Source organism: Lasioglossum baleicum, chromosome 16, assembly GCF_051020765.1.
Source record: "Lasioglossum baleicum chromosome 16, iyLasBale1, whole genome shotgun sequence".
Classification (NCBI taxonomy): Eukaryota; Metazoa; Arthropoda; class Insecta; order Hymenoptera; family Halictidae; genus Lasioglossum; species Lasioglossum baleicum.
Window position 1 is genome coordinate 11,693,617 of NC_134944.1, and position 22,082 is coordinate 11,715,698.

Consider the following 22,082-nt stretch of genomic DNA (forward strand, 5'->3'; position numbering starts at 1 on the left):
GGAGACTGTCGATAAATGGATAAAAGAGTGAAAATAGAAAATGGTACTTACGAGGATATGCAGGGGACCCACCAGAAGCTTTGATCCTTGCCGAAATCATTACCTTCCTGGAGGGTCTCCGGTAAATCTTGATTCAACGTTTCTGGCAAGCCGAGAGTCAGGAAGGCGTGTATGAAAGACAACAGGCCGAGCGTGACGAGGGGCAGTGAAGGATCGACATCAGCCTAAAGACAAAGATAAAGAAATTTTAGACTATTCATGTACTTTTACGGCACCCCCTCCAGAGTTGTTCACAGATAACATAACAATCGCTTTTCTCGAATATCTTCTAAACTATTTGCCGCGACGAAAAGTATGTCGGACAAAACTTGTAGATCTGGACAGGCTGCGTGTCTTTTATGTTGTATCACTTTTCTCCGTAAAACAAACGGTTTTCGCAAAAATCGGGAAAAATATCAACGACGTATCAGTCAAAGTAACACGTGTCGCTGACATTCTTCTCAATTTAAAAAAAAACCGTTCGTTCTACGAAAACAAGTAATGGAATATAAAAGACGCAGCATGTCCAGATGTACAGATTTTGTTTGACATGTTTTACGATGCGGTACATAATTCCGAAAATATTCGAGAAAAACGATTTTATGAGATTTGAAGATATTATAATGTAATCTTGAACAAATAGCATCGTAGAGTGTCGAATGCAAATGTCGGATAACAGGTTCCAACATTTCCTAATGAATGAATTTTATTGCAGGCATGATGTTTACTCAAAAATCCGGTATACGAATACCTGTAATCGTGATGTTTATCGCGATCAAGCTAGCGTATCTCATTAATTTATCTGCTAAAGCATGATAATAGACACCTTGACTCTGAGGAGGTAGTAATTGTCTCGGACTGCAAATCTGTTTCTCCTTGATTGCGAAAAAAAGACTAAGTACCAGTTCCATACTCTCAAGGAAAGTATAATCGAGTAGACTTAGGACATAGTCGCTAATAGCTGGATTACAGAACTTGACAGTGTGAACGAAGAGCGAGACAACGCGGAACCTTCAGTGGAAATAAAATAGCTTTTCTCGAATATCTTCGAAACTATTCACCGTCTCGAGAAACATGCCAAACAAAATCTGTAGATCTGCACAGGCTGCGTCTTTTATGTCGTGTTACTTTTCTTCGTAGAACAAACGATTTTCGAGAAAATTGAGGAAAACCTCGGCGACGTGTCGCTCGCGGGTCGGGCGGACGAGATAATTAATACATCGCTGATATTTTTCTCAGTTTTCTCGAAAACCGTTTGTTATACGTGAAAAAGTAATACATTATAAAAGACGCAGCCTGTCCAGATCTACAGATTTTGCCTGACATATTTTTCGACGCGACGAATAGTTTCGAAGATATTCGAGGAGAACTATTTTACGCGCATCAGCGACCGTTGCTTACCAGAAAAATGATGTAGGGTCCCAAAATATGGGCCAGGTAGCCGATGATATGGATCAAGGACACTCCTTGCGCTCGCACCACAGTCGGCAGCATTTCCGCCGCGTATTGGAAGCCGATGTTCGCGGCGATATTAACTCCAAGACGGGCTATGATTGCCATAGCGACCGTCGGCGCACCTTGAACAAGTTGAGAAATATGTAAATGCCTCGTTGCGTTGCGATTCGTCGTTGAAGCACGCGGCTGCCTCGTAATGCAATTACGCGAGCAATGGTAATCGTAATTGTATCGCGTTCGGTGTCATTTCGATTTTTCTCCCGATTTTTTCGAGGTTTTTAATTTTCTGCACGCAGGATTTTCAAGTTAAAAATCTGAAATAAATCGCACAGTATATGTATTTGGGTGCTGGACACGTCTCAGATTTTTCTCCGATTTTCTGAACATCGTTAACTAGGAAAAACAGGGGAGAAACTGATTTTCCGATTTTATCCCATAATACCCTTGAAATTTTGCACAGTATGCTTTCTCGCGATGCTCTTGATTCTCTGTTAGCGCGGACTTACCAGGGGGTGTGGACAGAGCGATGAAGGAGAAAATTCCGCAGAGGACCATAGATGCGAAGCCCATCCATCGTCTGCCCCATCTGTCTAGGAAAAGGGCGAGCAGAATAGCGGCGGGGAGTTCGGTGAGGGAGGCCAAGGAAAAGGACATGAACACGTCCGGGTCCAGAAGTTTCATGTTCCAGACGTGGCCGTCGAACACCCACACCATCAGCAGCCTGGAAACGTAATGATTCAGCAGCACTAGTTTAATCACTCAAGATGGCAGCAGTCAAACATCCTGCAGCTCACAGCACCACTCAATCATAAATCTACTTTACGTTCAGTCAGTCCTTTAGGTCTCACTCACCAATATATGATCAGCATGATAGTGATGCGTGCAAGTCTCGGCTTCTTGAAGAGGTGCAGAACGGTGTATTGATTGTGCGATTGATCTTTTTCGATCATAGATCTGCAGCTCTTCTCAAACTCGTCGAAGATCTCCGGCTTCACCTCTTTGCCGTTCACCTTCGCGAACTTCTTCAACATCACGATCGCCTTGTCGATTTGGCCGCTGGTGATGTACCAACTGCAACCAAAGAACGAAAGTCTCGAAGAATCCCACCTTGAAATTTTTCATGCTTCAAGGTCAAACTATGTAGAAGGAATTCTGACAAGAATCAGCTGCTAACGCGTGCAACTTTGCCTGTAGAAATTTATAAAAGTTACGGCCTTCTCGGCCTCTGACTGTAATCAAGCTAAGAATTCTTACATCTTTTTTGAAAACTCGATTTTGCAACGAAAAATTCTGAAATAATTCACTGTGATACAATATGTGCTATTAGGCGGGATGTTCATGAATTTTTTTTGTAATTTTTCGTTCAGCATAACAGAAGAAACGGAGTAAGTATAGGGGTGCGTTCCGTTTCACGCATAATGCGCATACACTGTATAGTGTAGTATAAGAGTCTCTATGCATACACTGTACAGTGTATGCGCTTGAAGCGTGAAACGGAACGCACCCTATGAGTAAAGTTGCCCAGACCTGTTCAAATTAGTTAAAAGCGTAATTGTTGGTTTCCGTTCAACTTACCGTGCGCTTTCCGGGACAATCCACGGTCCTACGAAGGCGACCACCATAGGGCAGGCGGTGACCATACTCAAAATCCGCCAATCAGAGATCCAGTAGGCGATCCATGGCAAGAGACTCGCAGCCGCTGCAAAGTAGAGTCCGAAGGACATGTTCGCGACGAGCGTTCGGTACTTCGGGCCGACATACTCGATCACTGGAAAGACACAAATGAAACGAAATTAAACTTCACCTGAGGGAACCAGAAATTTTAGCCTTTCCCTTGCGTAATCCTGTAGATTTCGACGAAAGAATACCGGAAATCCAAGTCCCAATGTTAGGAATCCACAGGTTCAAAAGTTATAAGTGTTTAAAGTTCAACGATTGATTTTCAGTGTCGTTGAAACGGCTTACCGATAATGAAGAGAACGTTGAAGCAGTTGTCGAACGACGTGCCGACGACCAACCTCGCTAAACAGAAGCTCCAGAAGCTGTTGCAGAACGCCGTGCCCACGGACGCGATAAATCCGACGGTGTTGCAAGCGACTAGCGCTGGAATTCTGCCATAATGGTCGGCTATGTAACCGAATATCAAGCCGCCGATAATGCTGCCGACGAAAAAGGCCGATTGTGCAGCGGAGCCGAGAAAAGCGTGTTCGCAGACCCATTCCAGCTGGAACAACAAAAGACGAGCCGTATTATCGTTCAGTGGTTTATGCATTTAGGAGTACATATAACTGATCGCTCACTCCTTAAATCAGAATAACTTTATTATGAATCGACCACAAACGACTACAATTTCTCTGTAAGTAAGGCCAGAAGAATTAGTTTAAGTAAATGACGTCTAATAAATTTATTGGAAAAATGCATTTGGTCGGAATTGTGAAGAAACAATAGTAAAAATCGATTTTCACTACTTTTTTTAGCTGGACCGATAACGAAAATTTCCAAGATGTGTTTTGTAAACTCAAGGCATAAAAAGGAAGAACGACTCACCTCGACGGCAATGGATTTGTACGGTATCATCGTGTGGTTGAAAGACCATCCGTTCTGACAACGTTTAACGGGCCAAGATGGATCTGCTTTCCGGACGCCGTTCTGCAGCAAGTCCTGATAGTTCATGTCATACATCGTGCACCGCGAGAATAGTGTAGCACCCTCCACCTTCAACTCTTCCACCGATGCCGGAGGTATCGACAACGCGATTCTGAAAGAAAAATTAAAAAATATATATTTACTGATATCTCTCGAAAACTTCATAATAAAATCGGCAATTTTATAGTTCCGGATTTTTTTAAAAATCGACTTTGCAACCAAAAATTCTGAAATAATTCACAATCGTGTGTGGTATTAGGTAGAATGTTCCTGAATTTTTTCGTAATTTTTGTTGAGAAAATAACTCGATTAAAAGGGGTAGTTATAGGGTTGAGTACGGTTTCATGAATTATGCTCTATATCTTCAGTTCTGCTCAACGAAAAGTTACGAAAAAATTCATGAGTGTTCTATCGAATAACACGCATAATAGTGAATTATTTCAGAATTTTTGGTTTGCAAACTCTATTTTTAAAAAATCTGGAAGCATAAAATTGCCGGTTTCCCGGTACTCTGAAGACTTATGGATTTTTTTAAACTACACTCTTTGCAACAAAAAATTCTGAAATAATTCACAGTCATGTGTGCTATTTGATAGAATATTCCTGAATTTTTTCGAAATTTTTTATTGATAAGAACAGGAGAAGTAAAGCATAATTCGTCTGTAGTAGAACCCAGATAGCGAGGTTGGCGATCAATCCTTTCGGATTTTTAAAAAATTGATTTAGCAACGAAAAATTCTGAAATAATTCATAGCCAGTTGTGCTATTAGGTAGAATATTCATGAAATTTTCGTAATTCTTCGACTCCGTAGAACTAAATAGGCGCTAATGAATCAGGATCGTGGACAGTTCCTATGAAGAAACACGCGTGACGCCATTGAGACTGGAAAGATCAGGGAAACAGTGTGGCAGCGTCTTGTGTTTCCCCACTGACTCACGATCTGCAGAAAAGCGCGGGAACGGTAAATCTTCGGTCGAAGTGACGCGACGGCGCGTCGGAAACCTGTTTGGTCGCCGACCTCCTCCCCAGCGGACTCGAAACTTCTGCGAACCGACCTACCAGGAAATTCTTTACTATTCCCGGCGGTGTATCCTCCAACTTCTACAAATAAAAGCAAATCGAACGCGACGCCAATAAACGAATCCTCCGGTAACTCGAAACGGACCTAACCCAAGAAACTGTGCCCTATTCCTAATATTATGCTCTATTTCTTCTGTTCTGCTCAACAAAATATTACGAGAAAATTCACCAACATTCTACCTAATAGCACGCATAACAGTGAATTATTACAGAATTTTCGGTTTGCAAAATACATTTTTAAAAATCAAGAAACATAAAATTGCCGATATTCCGGTACTCTGAGAAAAGTTTCAGATTTTTTAAAAATCGATTTTGCAACCAAAAATTCTGAAATAATTCACTATCGTGTGTGCTACCAGGTAGAATGTCCATGAATTTTTTCATAATTTTTTGTCGAGCGAAACAAGAAATAGAGCATAACTTGTGCAGTGTAACCCAAATACATAATGAGGGTTGGGAAATCTATCGCGCAATCTTATTTTCGGATTTTTTAGAAAATCTACCTTGCGACCAAAAATTCTGAAATAATTCACCGTTACGCATGCCATTAGGTAGAACGTTCATGAGTGTTTTCGTAATTTTTCGTTCAGCAGAACAGGAGGAATATAGCATGAATTCATTAAACCGTATGTGTTATTAATTCGCTCACTTTTCATGATCGGTGAGATTCCAGGCGTCGAGTTCCGGCACGTTGCACCAGTGCTCGGCGGGCAGCAGCGTGATAAAGAACTGCGTGAAGTAGAGGAACGCGTACACGAAGGTGAAGGGCAGTAGCAGAATGAAGAGGAACCATTGGTAGCGGCTGGCCTCGCCAACGTATGGAAGGATGTCGTCGAAGGCTGTGATCTTCGGGCGTTCGCCCTCCTCCGCTTTCATGGACTCCACCATCACTGTCATTATCTCGATCTCTGGAAATTAACGATCAACGATATCACTTCATTGAAATTATACAGCGACGCATTAGGCTCATGGCGAGACTTCACGGCAAAAAAGAAATCGTCAATCGTGTTCGCATAGAATTACAATGAACAGACGCCATCATAGATTTTGACGGACCGTCTAATTACAAATCTATCGACGGTCGCAGGGGAAAGGAAAAAGATTAATCGCACGGTCATTTCTCGGAAACAATAAGAGGAGGAGACTGCCAATTAGATGTGATGATAATTCTTATAGCAGAATTAATCATCGCAGTAGAGAGATATCTAAAGTAAACGCTACTTCTTTACTGGAATCAAAATGGCCACCGAAACAGTCATAGTAATTGTTCTGGTTGATCGTAGCGATTATTCATAATTAATGAAACGTTAACGAAACACTTATCAATGCAGATTTAACAAATTAAGAGGAAATGAATGTGAAAATTTTGAACCAGTTCTTGTTCAAATCTCTCGTCGATATCTACAGGATTACAGTAAAAAAATTGAAAATTTTTGCATGCCCCGGGTGAAGTTCAGCCATTTTTTTCAATTGCTTGATATAACATTCTTTTATTCCTAATAGAATTGCCGATGTTCAAATTATTTATACGAGATGTTCGCCTGTTAATGCAGCAGTAGAATAATCAAAAAGTCTTACGTCATAAGATAAGCTTATCAATGCACACGTAAAAAAATTTGCTACAATTACGTTGAAGCTCTCTTGAAACTAACACGTGCTACATCTGGCTTCTCACGCGATGCTAGCGATTTATTTGCAAAAAGAAACATAAAAAAAGCAATTTTTTTGCAATTTGTTTTTTAATGTTCTTTTGTTTTTTCTTTTAAATGTTTTTTTTTTTAATGTGAAAAGTTCAAACGACATGGAAATGGAAAGGTAAAGGGGAGCAGCACCGTTATAAATCCGATAAAAAAGAAGTAAAGTCATTGAGAGATCTATCGGAAATGATAATTAAGTGCATAGAATGTATATCACCGTTGTTCGCGAGCGATCAATGTGTATGATACACGTGTACGAGTAATATGAAAGTTGATTCAGCGACCATTTGAAAAAAGCAGCCGGTCTAGTGATAATTGCGTTTCTAATCAAGTGCTTTTTCCGATCAGATTTGTCCTTTACGAACCATTTTTTGACTCGAAAAGAGAAATCTAGAGAAAACGAAAGCATTTTTGCACTATTCTAGAACGCTCCGTATAGATAATTAAGTGAAACTCGAGTTGCAAACATGCTATGCTTCCGGATTTTTTTAAAAATCTATTTTACAATCAAAAATTCTGAAATAATTCACTGTCATACGTACTATTAGATAGCATCTTCGTGAATTTTTTCGTACTTTTTTGTTGAACAGAACAAAAGATACAGAGCATAGTGTCATCCAGATAGGGAGGTTGGGACTCTACCACAATGTTATCTTTCCGAATGTTTTAAAAATCGATTTCGCAACCAAAAATTCGGAAATAATTCACTGTTATGCGTGCTATTGCATAGAATGTTCATGAATTTTTCCGTAATTTTTTATCGAGCAGAACAGAAGAAATAAAGCATAGTCTAACCCAGATATTGAAGTTGGGAGTCCTATCACAATGTTATGTTTCCGGATTTTTTAAAAATTGATTTCGCAACAAAAAATTCTGAAATAATTCACTGTTACGCGTGCTATTGCATAGAATGTTCATGAATTTTTCCGTAATTTTTCATCGAGCAGAACAGAGGAAAGAGGATATACTTCATAAAACTTGACTAATTCATAAGACTTGGACAGAGAGCTATCTTTGTCGAATCAAAAATCAATTTAACTGTACCCTTTGTCGACCAATCAACCGATAATGAATCAAGAATTGATAGTCTTTGTGTAAACAGTCTGCAATTAAAGGCGACAGAAAAGGATTGAAACGCACTTTATACTGGAAAGAAACGAGTCATGTCATGTATCATGATTGGACTATTTACTTCCGTTCCAGCTGACAGTGTACCGAATACTCGATCTAGGTGGAAGAAATAATCATACGTTATCCTGCATCGCTCATAACGAATTCAAATACTATTCTAGACCTCGGAATCAAGTTTTTACATATGCAATAACTTTAAAAAATTCCGACAGACAGGGTAGCACATATTAGCCACTGATTCTTGTCGGAACTCCTTCTACATTCTACACATATATGTAGTTTGAGACTCTTTGGCCGACACAGGTTACACAGAACTGAACACCTTGAAGAACGGCACTGTTCCGGAGACACAACAATAAATTAATAACACGGTCGCAGCACAAATCCATGATTTTGCATACGATTTCCCAGAGCCACTCAGTCTCCTCTCTCCCTCGTATCGTGACGTCGTCGTCTCGATCAGGGAAAGTGAGCGTCATTAGTGGGATTTTTCAGGTTGCAGATACCTTTGCGAATAACTTCGTTATCAACAAAAATACGGAAAAATCTGTCAAACAAAAGTTGTACCGTTCGACGAAGGAAATACATTGCCAGAGAAAAATTTGTTTTTGGAAATCAATTTTCGAAATTTCAAAGTTTTCTCAATGCTTTTTTACGATCACCTTGTACTTTATTTGCATGTAGTTATAGAGTGTGAAAAGACAGATCCAACGATATATCGGATCGTATATTCACGATGCACTATTAACGGAGCAAATTCGATGTAAACATAGTTTTCAATTTTCCTTTGATCCGATGAATTATTTCAATTCTGTAGGATTTTCGAGGTTGCACGATTGCCTGGAGAAGTTGTCGAGGGAATGGAGATAACACGGGCAAATAAGCACACGCTTAGGAAGTAATAGTGCGCCGTGCTATGTGTGTTTATCAAAGTTGCCACACATTACCGAACCCATAAATTCCGAAACGAGCTTCTGTAATTTGTTAATGGAAAATAAAGGTTTCGACATTCTTTTTTTAAAATAGTCAGATCGTGCGAGTGTTCACCGATAACGCTTGAAGACGTTCGGAAATAACAGGTTGCTTCTGTATGAAGTATAGTTGCGTAGAGAATAGTACATACTACTAGAAACTACTATGACAATTAAATATAGAAATATCAACAACTAGACAGACTGTGAAAGACGGACTGTCAAACGGAAAGATTAAAAGGTATACGTTGTATGAGAGAATGTTAATTTTCATTGAATTCGATTTTGCAACAAAACTCTGAAATAATTCAATGTTGTGTGTGCCACTAGGGACAATGTTCGTGAATCTTTTCGTAATTTTTTGTTGAGCAAAACAGAAGAAATAAAGCATAGTGTAACCCAGATACATAGTGAGGCTGGGGATCCTGTTACAATTTTGGGCTTTCGGAAATGATTCTCTGTACTGTATGCTAGTCCCCAACCTCACTATCTGGGTTATACAAGAATTTATTTCTTCTATTCTGCTCAACAAAAAATTACGAAAAAATTCATGAACATTCTATGCAATAGCACGCATAACAGTGAATTATTTCAGACTTTTTTGTTGCTAAATCAATTTTTTTAAAATCCGGAAACACAACATTGTGATAGGACTTCCAACTTCAATATCTGGGTTAGACTATGCTTTATTTCTTCTGTTCTGCTCAAGAAAAAATTACGAAAAAATTGATGAACATTCTGCCTAATAGCACGCATAACAGTGAATTTTTTTCAGAATATTCGGTTGCTAAATAGATTTTTATTTAAATCGGGAACATAAAATTGTGAAGGATCCCCAACCTCTCTGTCTAGGTTACACTAAGCACTATAGCTGCAATTCTGCCGAACAAAAAATTATGAAAAAATTCATGAACATTCTACCTAATAGCATGTATAACAATGAATTATTTCAGAATTTTTAGTTTGCATAATCCATTTTTAAAAAATCCGGAAGCATGAAATTGTGGCAGGATGCCAACTATCAAAATCTTGGTTAGACTATGCTTTATTTCCTCTGTTCTGCTCAACAGAAAATTACGAAAAAATTCGTGAACATTCTACCTAATAGCACGCATAACAGTAAATTATTTCAGACTTTTCGGTTGCCAAATCCATTTTCAAAAAATTTGGAAGCATAAAATTGTTGATTTTCCGGTGCTCCGAAGTCTTTCGGATTTTTTTAAAATTCAAATTCGCAACCAGAAATTCTGAAATAATTCACCGTCACGCCTGCCTCTAGGTAGAATTTTCATAAATTTTTTTTGTAATTTTCTGTTGAGCAGAACAGAAGAAATAAAGCATAATGTAACCCATATAGTGAGGTTGGGAGACCTACCGCAGTTTTAATCTTCCGGATTTTATAAACATCGATTTAACAACCAAAAATTCTGAAATAATTCACTGTCACGCCTGCCACTAGGTAGAACGTTCACGAATTATTTCGTAATTTTTTCTCGAGCAGAAACCCAGAAAATATTGTTTATATTATCAATAAACGCACAGTTTGCGTTCTCGATTTACCTGTTCAGCGTTTAGTTGCCTGTCAGGATGTCCCAAAGAGAGAGTCCAGTTCACCGGAGAAAACGGAGAACGAATAAAATCCGTCGGGGAACTATCAACTGTTCTCTTCACTGCGATCGATGAATGAAAGGATCATCTACAATTCTACGAGAGAACTGATCACAGAAGAATTCCCGCTGTACTACAATTTATCGATATTAATTTCCTTATTCACTTTTATTAATGAATTCTTCGATTTTGCTAGTCAATTAATGTTTGACTCTGTGGATATATACAAGTAGCGAAGAAGGAAACACGTGCTCGATCTAGATCGCGATCAACGATGTGTACACGCGAGGTCCCGGAGTTTTCAGTTTTTCGGGCGGCGCGCTACATCGTCGCTTAAAAAGGGGCACGCGCGGACTGTTCGTGGCGTCGGCAATTAGTGGGGCTTTATAGCGCGTTCGGACAGCGGACGAAAGTTCTCCCCCCCCACAACTCGGCGCTGCACCGCCATTGGTCGGGGCGCTACGGGCCCCGCGGTGCGTGCTAGTGACGTCACTGGAGAACCACTCGATAACCCGACCCCAGCACCTGTCCCTGTCCTTGTCCTTGTCCCTGTCCCACCTAATTGCAACGCGGGTTTTCTCGTGACGCGCGTCGTGTACGCGACGCTTTTTCCCCGTTTTTTCATCTTACGACGATCCTGTGGTTCGTCACGAAAGCCCTAAGCTATTGATACGGGTCCGGGATTAATAATAATAAGAGATGTCCAATCATCATCGACCGATCGCTTTAATTCTCACAAAATCGTTTTTCTCGAAAATCTTCGAAACTATTCACTGCCTCGAAAAATATGTCAAACAAAAGCTGTAGATCTGGACAGCACGCGTCTTTTATGTCCTATCACTTTTTTCCGTAGAACAAACGGTTTACGAAAAATTTGAGATAAACTTCAGCGACGTGCCGGTTAACGGACCGGACTAGATAACTGACATTTTTCTCAGTTTCCTTGATAACCGTTTGTTCTACGACAAAAAGTCATACGACATAAAAGACGCAGCCTGTCGGGATCTACAGATTTCGTCTAACACATTTTTCGAGGCGGTGAATAGTTTCGAAGATATTCGAGAAAAACGCTTTGATGACCATGAAATTACTATGTGCATTGTATACTTCAATTGCCGCTTTGTTAGCAGAAATATCTAAAATAAAATTTGAAGAAAATTCTGATCCAGGCTTACTAATAAGATGCGACGACTAGCTTTCGGTGTGTGACGTTAGCATAGATAAACTAAAGTGGCATCGTTAAAATCAGATAACAGTAAACGTCTCAAACATGACAAGTATGTACATAGAGTGGCGAGCAATCGTGTAAACACTCGAGCGACTAATATAATTTTAATCGTTTTATACAGTGTTATTGAATTACTATGTAATTAAAACTCGTCAAGTAATTCAATCGTAATTCGACACAACTTTGCTCGCGCGAACACTGAACCACTTTCTAAGAGTACAATAATCCCTCGATCCAAGGAATAAAATCGTTTTTCTCGGATATCTTCGAAACTACTGACCGCGTCGAAAAGTACGTCAGACGAAATTTGTTGATGTGGACAAGCTGCGTCTTTTATGTCGTATTACATTTTTTCGCAAAACAAACCGTTTTCGAGAAAATTGAGAAAAACTTCAAACCAATGCGTCGAGGGTCTGCCAGGCGAGATAAGTAATACGTCACTGACATTTTTCTCAATTTTCTCGAAAACCGTTTGTTCTACGAGAAAAAGTGACAGTACATAAAAGGCGCAGCCTGTCTAGACCCACAGATTTTGTCTAACACATTTCCCGATGCGGTGAATAGTTTAACAGATATTCGAGAAAAACTCTCTCTGGCAATTCCGGAATCGTCACGTGACCGGAACGCGGGGTAAGGGTGGGGGACGGCGTTGTGGAGGGGGAAGGTAGAGAGTGGGGGCACAAGTCTCGATCTAACGACTCTGATTTGCATAATGCAAGGTCAGGCGAATATCAATCATCAATGAAGCAAGGAGCAGAAAGCAGTCGGTATAGTGAACGTCGATTACTATCGTCAAGAGCTTGCGTTTCCCGTCATTTGCATGGAAAAACGGGGCAACGTGTGTCATAATTCATTTGATTTCGTTTTTTTCTTCTCGAAGCATTTTTCGATTTCAGTCGATAACGATCGTCCGAATGATAAAGCGTGACTATTAATAGCGCATGCGCCGATCATTATTCAGGAGCGATCACAGTTTCTCATAGCGATTTCATGAACGCGTTAGAGGAAAGTATACATTGTAATTTTCACGGAACACGGGAGAACGCTTTTTAATGCCTCAGTCCGATAATTATATCGGCATTGGCGTTCAAGGACGTCGATTCTACGCGGAACAATCTACGGATAACTCTGATACTAATTGCTCATTGTATTCACCATACCTGCGAGTCTGCGTTCCATCTGGATTTTAGTCCGTTATCGTTTACAACAATCATCCTTTCCGTTTAATAATATCGCACCGATTTGTTTCTCAAATTGGTTTTAACCGTGCCGGATAATCGATGATCTTCACGAGAGACCATTTGAACATCTGAATTTGCCTCGCTTATTCTTTGCGATAGGAACAATCGATAAGAAAGTGTCTCAAGGTCACGGTTTTCGAGAACTCAAGGCCATCGCAATTTTTTCGACTATCAGTACAACAGTCTTCTAGATCGTAAAAAATAAATTCAACGATGTGCGACATGTTGACCTTCACACGACAAGAAAATGTCTCAAGGTCACCTCTTTTGAGATATCAAAGTCACCGAAATATTTACAAGTGGGACTACACATATTCATTAGAACAGTTCCAGCTCGTAAGAAAACGAATTCAACAATGAGACCAAAAATGCCGCAAGCTCACAGTTTTCGCGATTTCAAGGTCACCGAAATTTTTTGTTAAATGGGACTACAGATTATATCTTTATTAGAACAGTGTTCCAGCTTAGTAAAAACAAATTCAACGATGAGCTTTATATTGAACTTCGAGTGACCTTCACGCGACTAAAAATTGTCTCAAGGTCACATCTTTTCTCCAGACATCAAGGTCACCGAAATATTTTTTAAATTGGGACTATTTAATTTAAATTGGCGCTTTCTTTTGACCTTCGCGTGACCTTCGCGCGACAAAGTAATGTCTCAAGGTCACCTTCTTCGCGATTTCAAGGCCACCGAAATTTTTGTTTAAATGGGACTACATAATATAACTTTCATTAGAACAGTCTTCCGGCTAAAAAAAAAAAAACAAATTCAACGGTGCGCGACACGTTGACCTTCACACGACAAAAAATTATTCCGCGCCCTCGAAGAGCATCCGAACAATCTTTACACTGGCTCTGTTCTTCCGGGACAGATTGTGAACACAGTGTGGCACACATTCCGCAACATTAAGACACACGGATTTACGAGAAGTGCAACATCATTGATTAACAGTCGCGATCAACAATGCAAATGTTTTCGTCTGGAGAAGTGGCGGGGCGGGGGGCTTGCGACAAAGATGTCTCGAATGTTTATTTCCTTGTGGAAGACAAATCCCCGCTAGCGTATGCACACATAATCCTAGGTATTGCATTGCAGTGTTAACAATTGCAGCTCGATATAGTTTGTTGCAACATAATTATCAGCGGAGTATCTTTCCGTGAACGAATCTGTGTTAAGTTCGCGGGTTCCGAGCGGAAGATAAGGATTTTATCAATGTGCCTAAATTTATCTCGTAATTGCAAGTCTCTGAGACAATATGGGGCGGCAATGTTATTTACGGCACCACCCAGAACTGTTCCGATTAATTCAAAAAAGAATTCTGTGCAAAGATATGTATGTCAAAAGGATACTATGTCTGCACTTTACCTTGCGTAACCATTAAACTTAGCCTTGTTCTTGCGCGATCCTGTAGATTTTGGCGAGAGAATGCCGACAATGCAAGTTTCAATGTTAGGAAGCCAATGGTTCAAAAGTTACAGGTGTTTAAAGTTGAGCGAACCGAAGATTTTTACCTTTTTCTTATGTAAGCCTGTAGACGGTTAAATGATACGGTTTAATGTTTAATGTATAATGCTCTATATCTTCGGTCCTGCTGAATAGAAAATTACGAAAAAATTCACGAACATTCTACCTAGTGGCATGCATGACTGTGAATTATTTCAGAATTTTTCATAAGAAAATCGATTTTTTAAAAAATCCGCAAGTCTTCAGAGCACCGGAAAATCGGCTATTCTATGTTTAATGTTTAATGTATAATGCTCTATATCTTCGGTCCTGCTGAATAGAAAATTACGAAAAAATTCACGAACATTCTACCCAATAGCATACATCACAGTGAATTATTTCAGAATTTTTGGTAAGAAAATCGATTTTTAAAAAAATCCGGAAGCATAAGAATGCCCATTTTATATTAAACTTTTTAAAGTACCACGTTTAGATTATTATGTCAGTTGTGTCTCATCGTGATTGGTATTGTATTGTGTTGACACCAGTTTTGTAAAAGTTCAGTACTGAGATATTGTTAAAACCATTGTCTTAATCTTTTTTCAGATTTTTTGGATTTTGCAAACAGCTTTAAAAAAAAATTGGAAATCTCCTAACATTTGAAAAATTGCAGACTTCATACTTATAGATATATCGTACCCATGTTTTGTAGATACCGGTTTGTAAAAATTCTTATTTGCAACTTAAATATTTGGACTATCTTAAGAAAGGACCACTTGAACAAATACTCTCTTCGTTGTACAGCAACATTTCATCTTGAACCTCTGAAAAAGATTTATCGCTGTCCCACTCCCGATTTTGCCATGAAAATATATAAATATTTCCGGAGTACGACTCGGCGCGACATGGTGATTTATTTAGTCAAACACTGCGCGGAGTAAATGAACTCGTTACTCGGGAAGAATTGAAAGCGTGTTGCCCGGTAAGAACTGGTTTGTGGAGAGCTCCCTAATAAAACGTACTTTATCTTCGTTTGTTCGTTCGCTTTATCGTTGAACGGATTTGCGAGTCGTCGATACGCAACACGACGATACGAACCTAAAGGACTGTGCTTGTTTCAGAAGGGGTGGAGCAAAAAGACGGAAGAGGTGTCAACTTGAAATTTCCTTAGAAAACTTGAAATTTTCCTAAATTATACTTGACATTTCCCTCAATTTAAACTTGTAATTTCCCTTAATTTAAATCTTAAATAATTTTCAATAAAAATTAACTGAAATCAAATATTTTATATATGAATTCCTCTTAATTTTCAAAAATTAATTTAAAATTGAAATTTCCCCCGATTTAAACTTGAAATTTCCCCGAATTCAGAACTTGAAAGTTCTCTCAACTCAAACTTGAAATTTCCCTGAATTCGAAACTAGAAATTTCCCTCGATTTAGACTTGACATTTCCCTGAATTCAAAACTTGAAGTTTCCCCCAATGTAACACTTGAAATTTCTCTCAATGTTAAGCTTGAAATTTCCTTGAATTTAAACTTGAAATGATAAATTATGAATTTATCATATATTTCTCGTTGTGTACAAGTTTGAATATGCCACACGGACCTAAAAGTACTGTGCATGATTCTGAGGGGTTGGAGCGAAAGAAGGAAGTTGACATAACGTGTCGGCCATCTTTTGTGGGTTTAAAACTGTGGCGAGCTCTATAGGCGACTTTAAATACTAGTGCAGGCGTCTGTAGGATACACCGGTACAGGTCCGCTAGTGTTTTTTGCGAAGTATCATGGCGTCATTTTGTTTCTCTTCCCCGTGTTAATACAAATTAATTTATAAAAATACCATTAAATATATCGCGTTGTTATCGATCCTCTCTCTCTACACATCGAAAATTTATACATTCCTTATGAGAACACTGATCATTTTTCGAAATACATCCTTTACGATAACAAATACGTAGAAACAAAATTATTACACTAACCACAATTAACTTGGAATATACGCGAGTCAATTGTATATTTTAAATGGTGCCGCGACGTTATACATGTATAGATGGCAGCACTAGTTTAACCACTCAAGATGGCGGCAGTAAAAAATACCCCCCCTCATCCATAAATTTACTATACGCTCAGTCCTTTACGTCCGGGACTCCTCCCGCCTCCCACCTTCGCGAGCGAGGAGCGAAGGCTGCCTTGTGGCTCGTGCCAGGGACACTGGCATCTTCCTTCTTCGTTCTCTCCGGTGAACCGGTTTCAAACTTGTCTGTGACTTCTGGTAATCACTCGAATGACCTTCTTCAGGTTATTCGACGTTGCGTTGGCTGATTTTACTAGTTTTATACCGACAAGCATAATACTCGGGATTTCCCGGGGCGGTCATCCCTTTCAAGGTGGTCCATCTGGTTGTTACTGTGTATAAAAAGAAAAGAATTTCTGGTTGCGCGACCGATTGTTTAAAAAAACCCGGAAGTCTTCAGAGTACCCGAAAATCGACAATTTTCTGCTTCCGGATTTTTTTAAACATGGATTGTGCAAACCAAAAATTCTGAAATAATTCACTGTTATGCGCGCCATTAGGTAGAATGTTCATGAATTTTTTCGTAATTTTCGGTTCACTATAACAAAAGAAACGAAGCATAATTCATGAAACCGTACTCACCCTGTGATATCTCTATTTCCAAATTATTTGATATCTCAAGGAAAGTATTTTTTATTTAGTTATCTGCTCAACCAAAAATTACAGAAAAATTCACGAACGTTCAACGTAACAATTCTTTCCTATGGTTGTTGACATTTCGATCGGAGGGGATTATATAAATACTGCAGGATAGTATGCAATTTATGCGTAGACGCCAACGACTTTGCTGGAAAACGACGAGAATTTCAAGTTTCACCGCGTACACGCAGTTGTCATTTATGGTTAAAAAATCTAGTAGAATCTATTTGTTCGTTCTATTATTAGAAAGAGGGTTGAAAATGATGCAAGAATACTTTTCAATTCTTTTGATGTTTTTACCGTTTAAAATTACTAATTTTTGTCATAAATGCATCAAACGCGCTGTCTAATTATTACACAGTAATTTATTTTTATTATTCCGTATCACATCTTGTAATATTTATATTTGTTTTTCGATTTTAATTGCACGAGGTCTGAATTGTTCTTGGGAAGGTTATCCCGAAAATTCTTTGACCGGGTCAATTGATCTTTCAAGTGCCCAATTTCGTGGTGCCGATTATACTAATCATTTCTATTGAACACAACTGCCTGAAAAAGCGCACTATTTTATGACTAAACACTTTCGTTTATTAGTTAAATTTATGTGTCCTTCATATTGTGATTGATACTTTCGTTGAATTCCGCAGCTGTTCCTAACTTATTTCTGGACTGTGGGAATCTATTACGAAATGAACATTTTTCTCGTTAATCGTTTTAATTGAAAGATAGCACGATCATTTTGTTGTTAAATCGTCCCAGAGAGTAGTTAACGAATCAAATTTTTGGAGTCAGATCAATTGCTGAAAAGTGACACTAAAGACAAGTTTCAAGTTTCAAGTCGGTACCCCTGTCACAAAGCTAGTTACAGGGTGGCCACGCTTTCATGGATTATGCTCTGTTTCTCCTGTTCTACTGAACGAAAAATGACGAAAAAATTCGTGAACGTCCTACCTAATGGCACGCATAACACTGAATTATTTCAGAATTTTTCGTTGAAATGTCGATTTTTTAAAAATCCCGAAAGTCTTCGGAGTACCAGCAAATCGGCAATTTCATGCTGTCGGACGTTTTTAAAAATCGATTTCGTAAACCAAAAATTCTGAAATAATTCACTATGATGTTTGCCATTAGGTAGAATGTTCTTGAATTTTTTCGTAATTTTTTGTTCTAATTTGATAACGTTACTTTTATTTATATTATAACACGGGTTTTCCATTTGAATTAGACATGCCTATTTATTATTTCTAACTGAGTAACAGCTATTTCTGTGAGTAGAGATCGTGATGGAACATTTCCTCAATTCGTTCATTTAATTGTTGGAATGTTCGTGCGTCATGGAAAGAAATAGAAAGTTGAGGAAAATCCTACTTGACAAATATTTCTTGTTTTACATTTTTTTAAGTATGTACCCCCACTTTGAAAAATCTGAGACAGAGAGAGAGAGAGAGAGAGAGAGAGAGAGAGAGAGAGAGAAATAATTCTACGTTAACCATCATAACGAGATGCTGGCACTGTACAAATATAAACTTGGTATGTCATAACGTTTACGAGAAATCAGCATTTCAAAATTTGTTTTATTTCTTAAAATTCGATTTCGAAGCTGAAAATTCTGTAAAACCGATGAATAAGTCAGTGTGAAAATCAAAGAACTTTCAGTAACAATGCAGAACTAGAAAGTCCCGAAGAGTATCATCTTGAAATTATTACTGCATCAAGTTCAAACCATATAAAAGCAATTCCGACAAGAATCAGTTGCTAATATGTGCTACCCTGCCTGTCGTAATTTTTTAAATTTACACCTACGCCGAGCATATGCTTATCACGATTGAGCGTGTTTTTTTTCGGTTTCTTGTTATTGAAAGGAATCACCCATACTGCGGCAACCGTCGATCTTTTCTCCCGTCCGTGTAATATCGATCGAGCCAGCCGAGCGCGACCAAGCAGACTCACCCAAGGATACCGCTGAAAACGCGCCGTAACGCGGATTGAATTGAATTACGCGCGCCGCGCCGCGCCGCCCCGCGCCGGAAGTCGAGGGAAACGTCTTTAATGTTCATAAAGTCGTTCTTTATAAATATCTTCTAAACTGTTTGAAACATTGCACAGATTTTTCTTACATTATTTCAAACAATTGGTTGAATTAGTTGTGGCGTTCAGCCTTCTAATGGCGTCGATTTATTCAGGATTCCAATTAAAACAATCGTTCTTGTTCTTGTTCTTGTGCTTCCTGCTTGTTTTTTAAGGTGGATTGTAGATTGTAGATCGTCCGCCATTGCGAAATTCGCGAAGTAGAAGGACACTGGGACAAGAACGTTCTTTTCCGGAATCCATCGTCTTCCCGGTCACACTAATTGCCCGCGTTCCTCGACCGTCTCCTATTCCAGGCACTCGGTCGGGAATCGAAATAAATCGAATCGAATCGCAAAAACAGCGACAGTCGTCGCGTTTCCAATGATTTCAAGTATTTATCCCGGCCAAACACTGTGGGCCAGAATGATTTCACGCTTCATTGTAGAGGACTTTTCAAATATCTCCGAAACTATTCACCGCCGCGAAAACTATGTCAAACAAAAGCTGTAGATCTGGACAGCACGCGTCTTTTATGTCGTATCATTTCTTTTCATAGAGTAAATGGTTTCCGAAAAAGTTGAGAAAAATATCATCGACGAATCGCTTTAATGCTCACGAAATCGTTTTTCTCGAAAAGTATGTCAAACAAAAGCTGTAGATCTGGACAGCACGCGCCTTTTACGTCCTATCACTTTTTTTCGTAGCACAAACGGTTTTCGAAAAAATTGAGAAAAACTTCAGCGACGTGACGGTCAGCGCGCCGGACTAGATAACTGATAAGCCGCTGACATTTTTCTCAGTTTTCTTGAAAACCGTTTGTTCTACGACAAAAAGTCATAGGACATAAAAGACGCAGCCTGTCAAGATCTACAGGTTTTATGTAACACATTTTTCGACGCGGAAAATAGTTTCGAAGATATTCGAGAAAAACAAGCATAGGGTTGATTAGGTAACATTCAACCGCGAGAATTCGTCGAACTTGCTCCCGTCTTGTCGCGCGTCGCTACACTTGAACTTAAAGCGACGCGGTTCCGTAAAAACTGATTCTGACAATGAGAGGAGGCCAAGAGTTGTGCGGCCTTGTTCGCGGTCGATTCACACATCCATTCTATTCATGGAGGTCTACTCTTCTAGTTGGTTTGACGCACAACGTGACCGAAATTTTTAAAGGAAATTGCTCTGAAAAATTTCGACAGGCAGAGTTGCACATATTAGCAGCTGATTCTTATCGGAATTCCTTCTATATAGCTTGAACTTGATGCAATAAAAATTTCAAGATGGGACTTTTCGGGAGTTTCTAGTTATGCGGTGCTAAATTATTGTAAAAGACGAATTGCCACCTTATACACGGAGGTTCGACTGGATTTCCATGAATGACTGCCGGCGACCAGTGATCCAGTTACAGGAAAACAGTGAACGCGGAAAAGCTGTTCAGGGGAATCACAGTGAGTCGAGATTTACGGAAAATCGCGTTGAATTGCATTACTGCGCGGCGTGAGTCGTTGTTGACACGATGAAACAACATTCCGCCTTCCATGTGCACGGTTCATGGTGCATTAGGGTTGCTCCTGCTTACTCTTGCCAAAAATTTATATGAAAACTCCTTGTACGGCGCCCCCAACAATTGTTCCTAGTATATTTACAACAAAAAAACCACCCTGATTCATGCGGACAACACCTGGCCGGTTCACCTGCGTGCGTACGAAGGGTTCGAACAATTTCGAAACGGGTTTCCCGGGACACGCCTTCGGAATTTCCTCGTTTACCCAGAATCAACGTAACGAGAGATTTATAGTTATGCAGCAAGAAACAGAAAAAGACGTTGATTTCAGGTTCTCGCAAAAACGAACACGTCTTGTCTCTTCCTTCTTTCCTGTCGCACGATTTCAATGCTTGTGCAAACTTACACGATACAATATTTATATTATTATGCTCAACAAAAGAGTACGAAAAAATTCACGAACATTGTACCTGATGGCACACACCCCTGTGATTTATTTCAGAATTTTTGGTTTGCAAAATCGATTTTTAAAAATCCGGGAACATAATATTGCTCACGATTTTTTAAGAACCGATCATGCAACCAAAAGTTCAAGAAAAAAATCATCGCTGTATTTGATTTCTGTCGAAAGTTCTTTCGATTTTCGCACAAAATTCGTCCACTGGCGTCAAGGTCACGCAGCTCGCGGTGTTGCTCGCGATTAGTCATAATGGCAATTATTTTATTGTGCAACGTTTCCCTTGTTACCAATTGAATTCCCGGTTACCGCAAGACGATTGCTCGACACGCCCGCGTCTTTAACGTTAAACACCTTGAATATCAATGCCCGTTACGTCCGATATACGCACGCAGCTCAATTTCAATGATGAAATCGTTCGGCGCAGTATCGCAAAACGGGGAAGAAGAAATAGTGTATCGAGGGCGTGATCTGGGCTGTTTCTGCTCGATCACAATCGTGTTGGTATATGTCTACGTAACAGTGTATGTAGGCTCATACAGAAAAGCAACGCGTTTAAGATAATACAGCGACCGAGGTGTGTGTTATTACGTTGACCCTGACGTTAAATCGTTCTTCTCAGATATCTTCGAAACTGTTCGCCACGCAGGAAAATGTGTCCGACAAAAACTGTAGATCTGGACAGGCTTCGTCTTTTATGTCTGATAAGTTTTTTTCGTAGGACACACGGTTTTCGTAAAAATGGAGCAAAATGTCAGCGACGTGTTGCATTTCCTCGCCCGGCGGACTCGCGACGTG

At 39.4% G+C, this 22,082-nt stretch overlaps 1 protein-coding gene and 1 long non-coding RNA gene across 5 annotated transcripts in view; one reads left to right on the forward strand and one right to left on the reverse strand.

Annotated features, from left to right (window-relative positions):
- The window catches only part of LOC143216813 (organic cation transporter protein), a 32,151-nt gene that overhangs the window by 1,866 nt on the left and 8,203 nt on the right, over positions 1–22,082 (reverse strand). For 2 of the 4 annotated variants that reach the window (XM_076440271.1, XM_076440270.1), the window contains exons 2-9: positions 5,871–6,129; positions 4,042–4,252; positions 3,460–3,718; positions 3,070–3,262; positions 2,347–2,565; positions 2,001–2,215; positions 1,441–1,616; positions 52–224 (exon numbers count right to left, since the gene is read on the reverse strand). In XM_076440271.1, the coding sequence (XP_076296386.1) occupies positions 52–224; positions 1,441–1,616; positions 2,001–2,215; positions 2,347–2,565; positions 3,070–3,262; positions 3,460–3,718; positions 4,042–4,252; positions 5,871–6,118 (1,694 nt within the window). In that variant the 5' untranslated portion in view covers positions 6,119–6,129. Of the gene's footprint in view, positions 1–51; positions 225–1,440; positions 1,617–2,000; positions 2,216–2,346; positions 2,566–3,069; positions 3,263–3,459; positions 3,719–4,041; positions 4,253–5,870; positions 6,130–7,460; positions 7,489–10,580; positions 11,025–22,082 lie in introns of those variants that run through there. The other 2 variants (XM_076440269.1, XM_076440268.1) reach the window with 2 other exon arrangements.
- On the forward strand, positions 3,603–4,513 carry LOC143216844 (uncharacterized). Its single transcript, XR_013010659.1, has 2 exons — positions 3,603–3,850; positions 3,972–4,513. It is a non-coding gene; the product is annotated as an uncharacterized LOC143216844 (long non-coding RNA).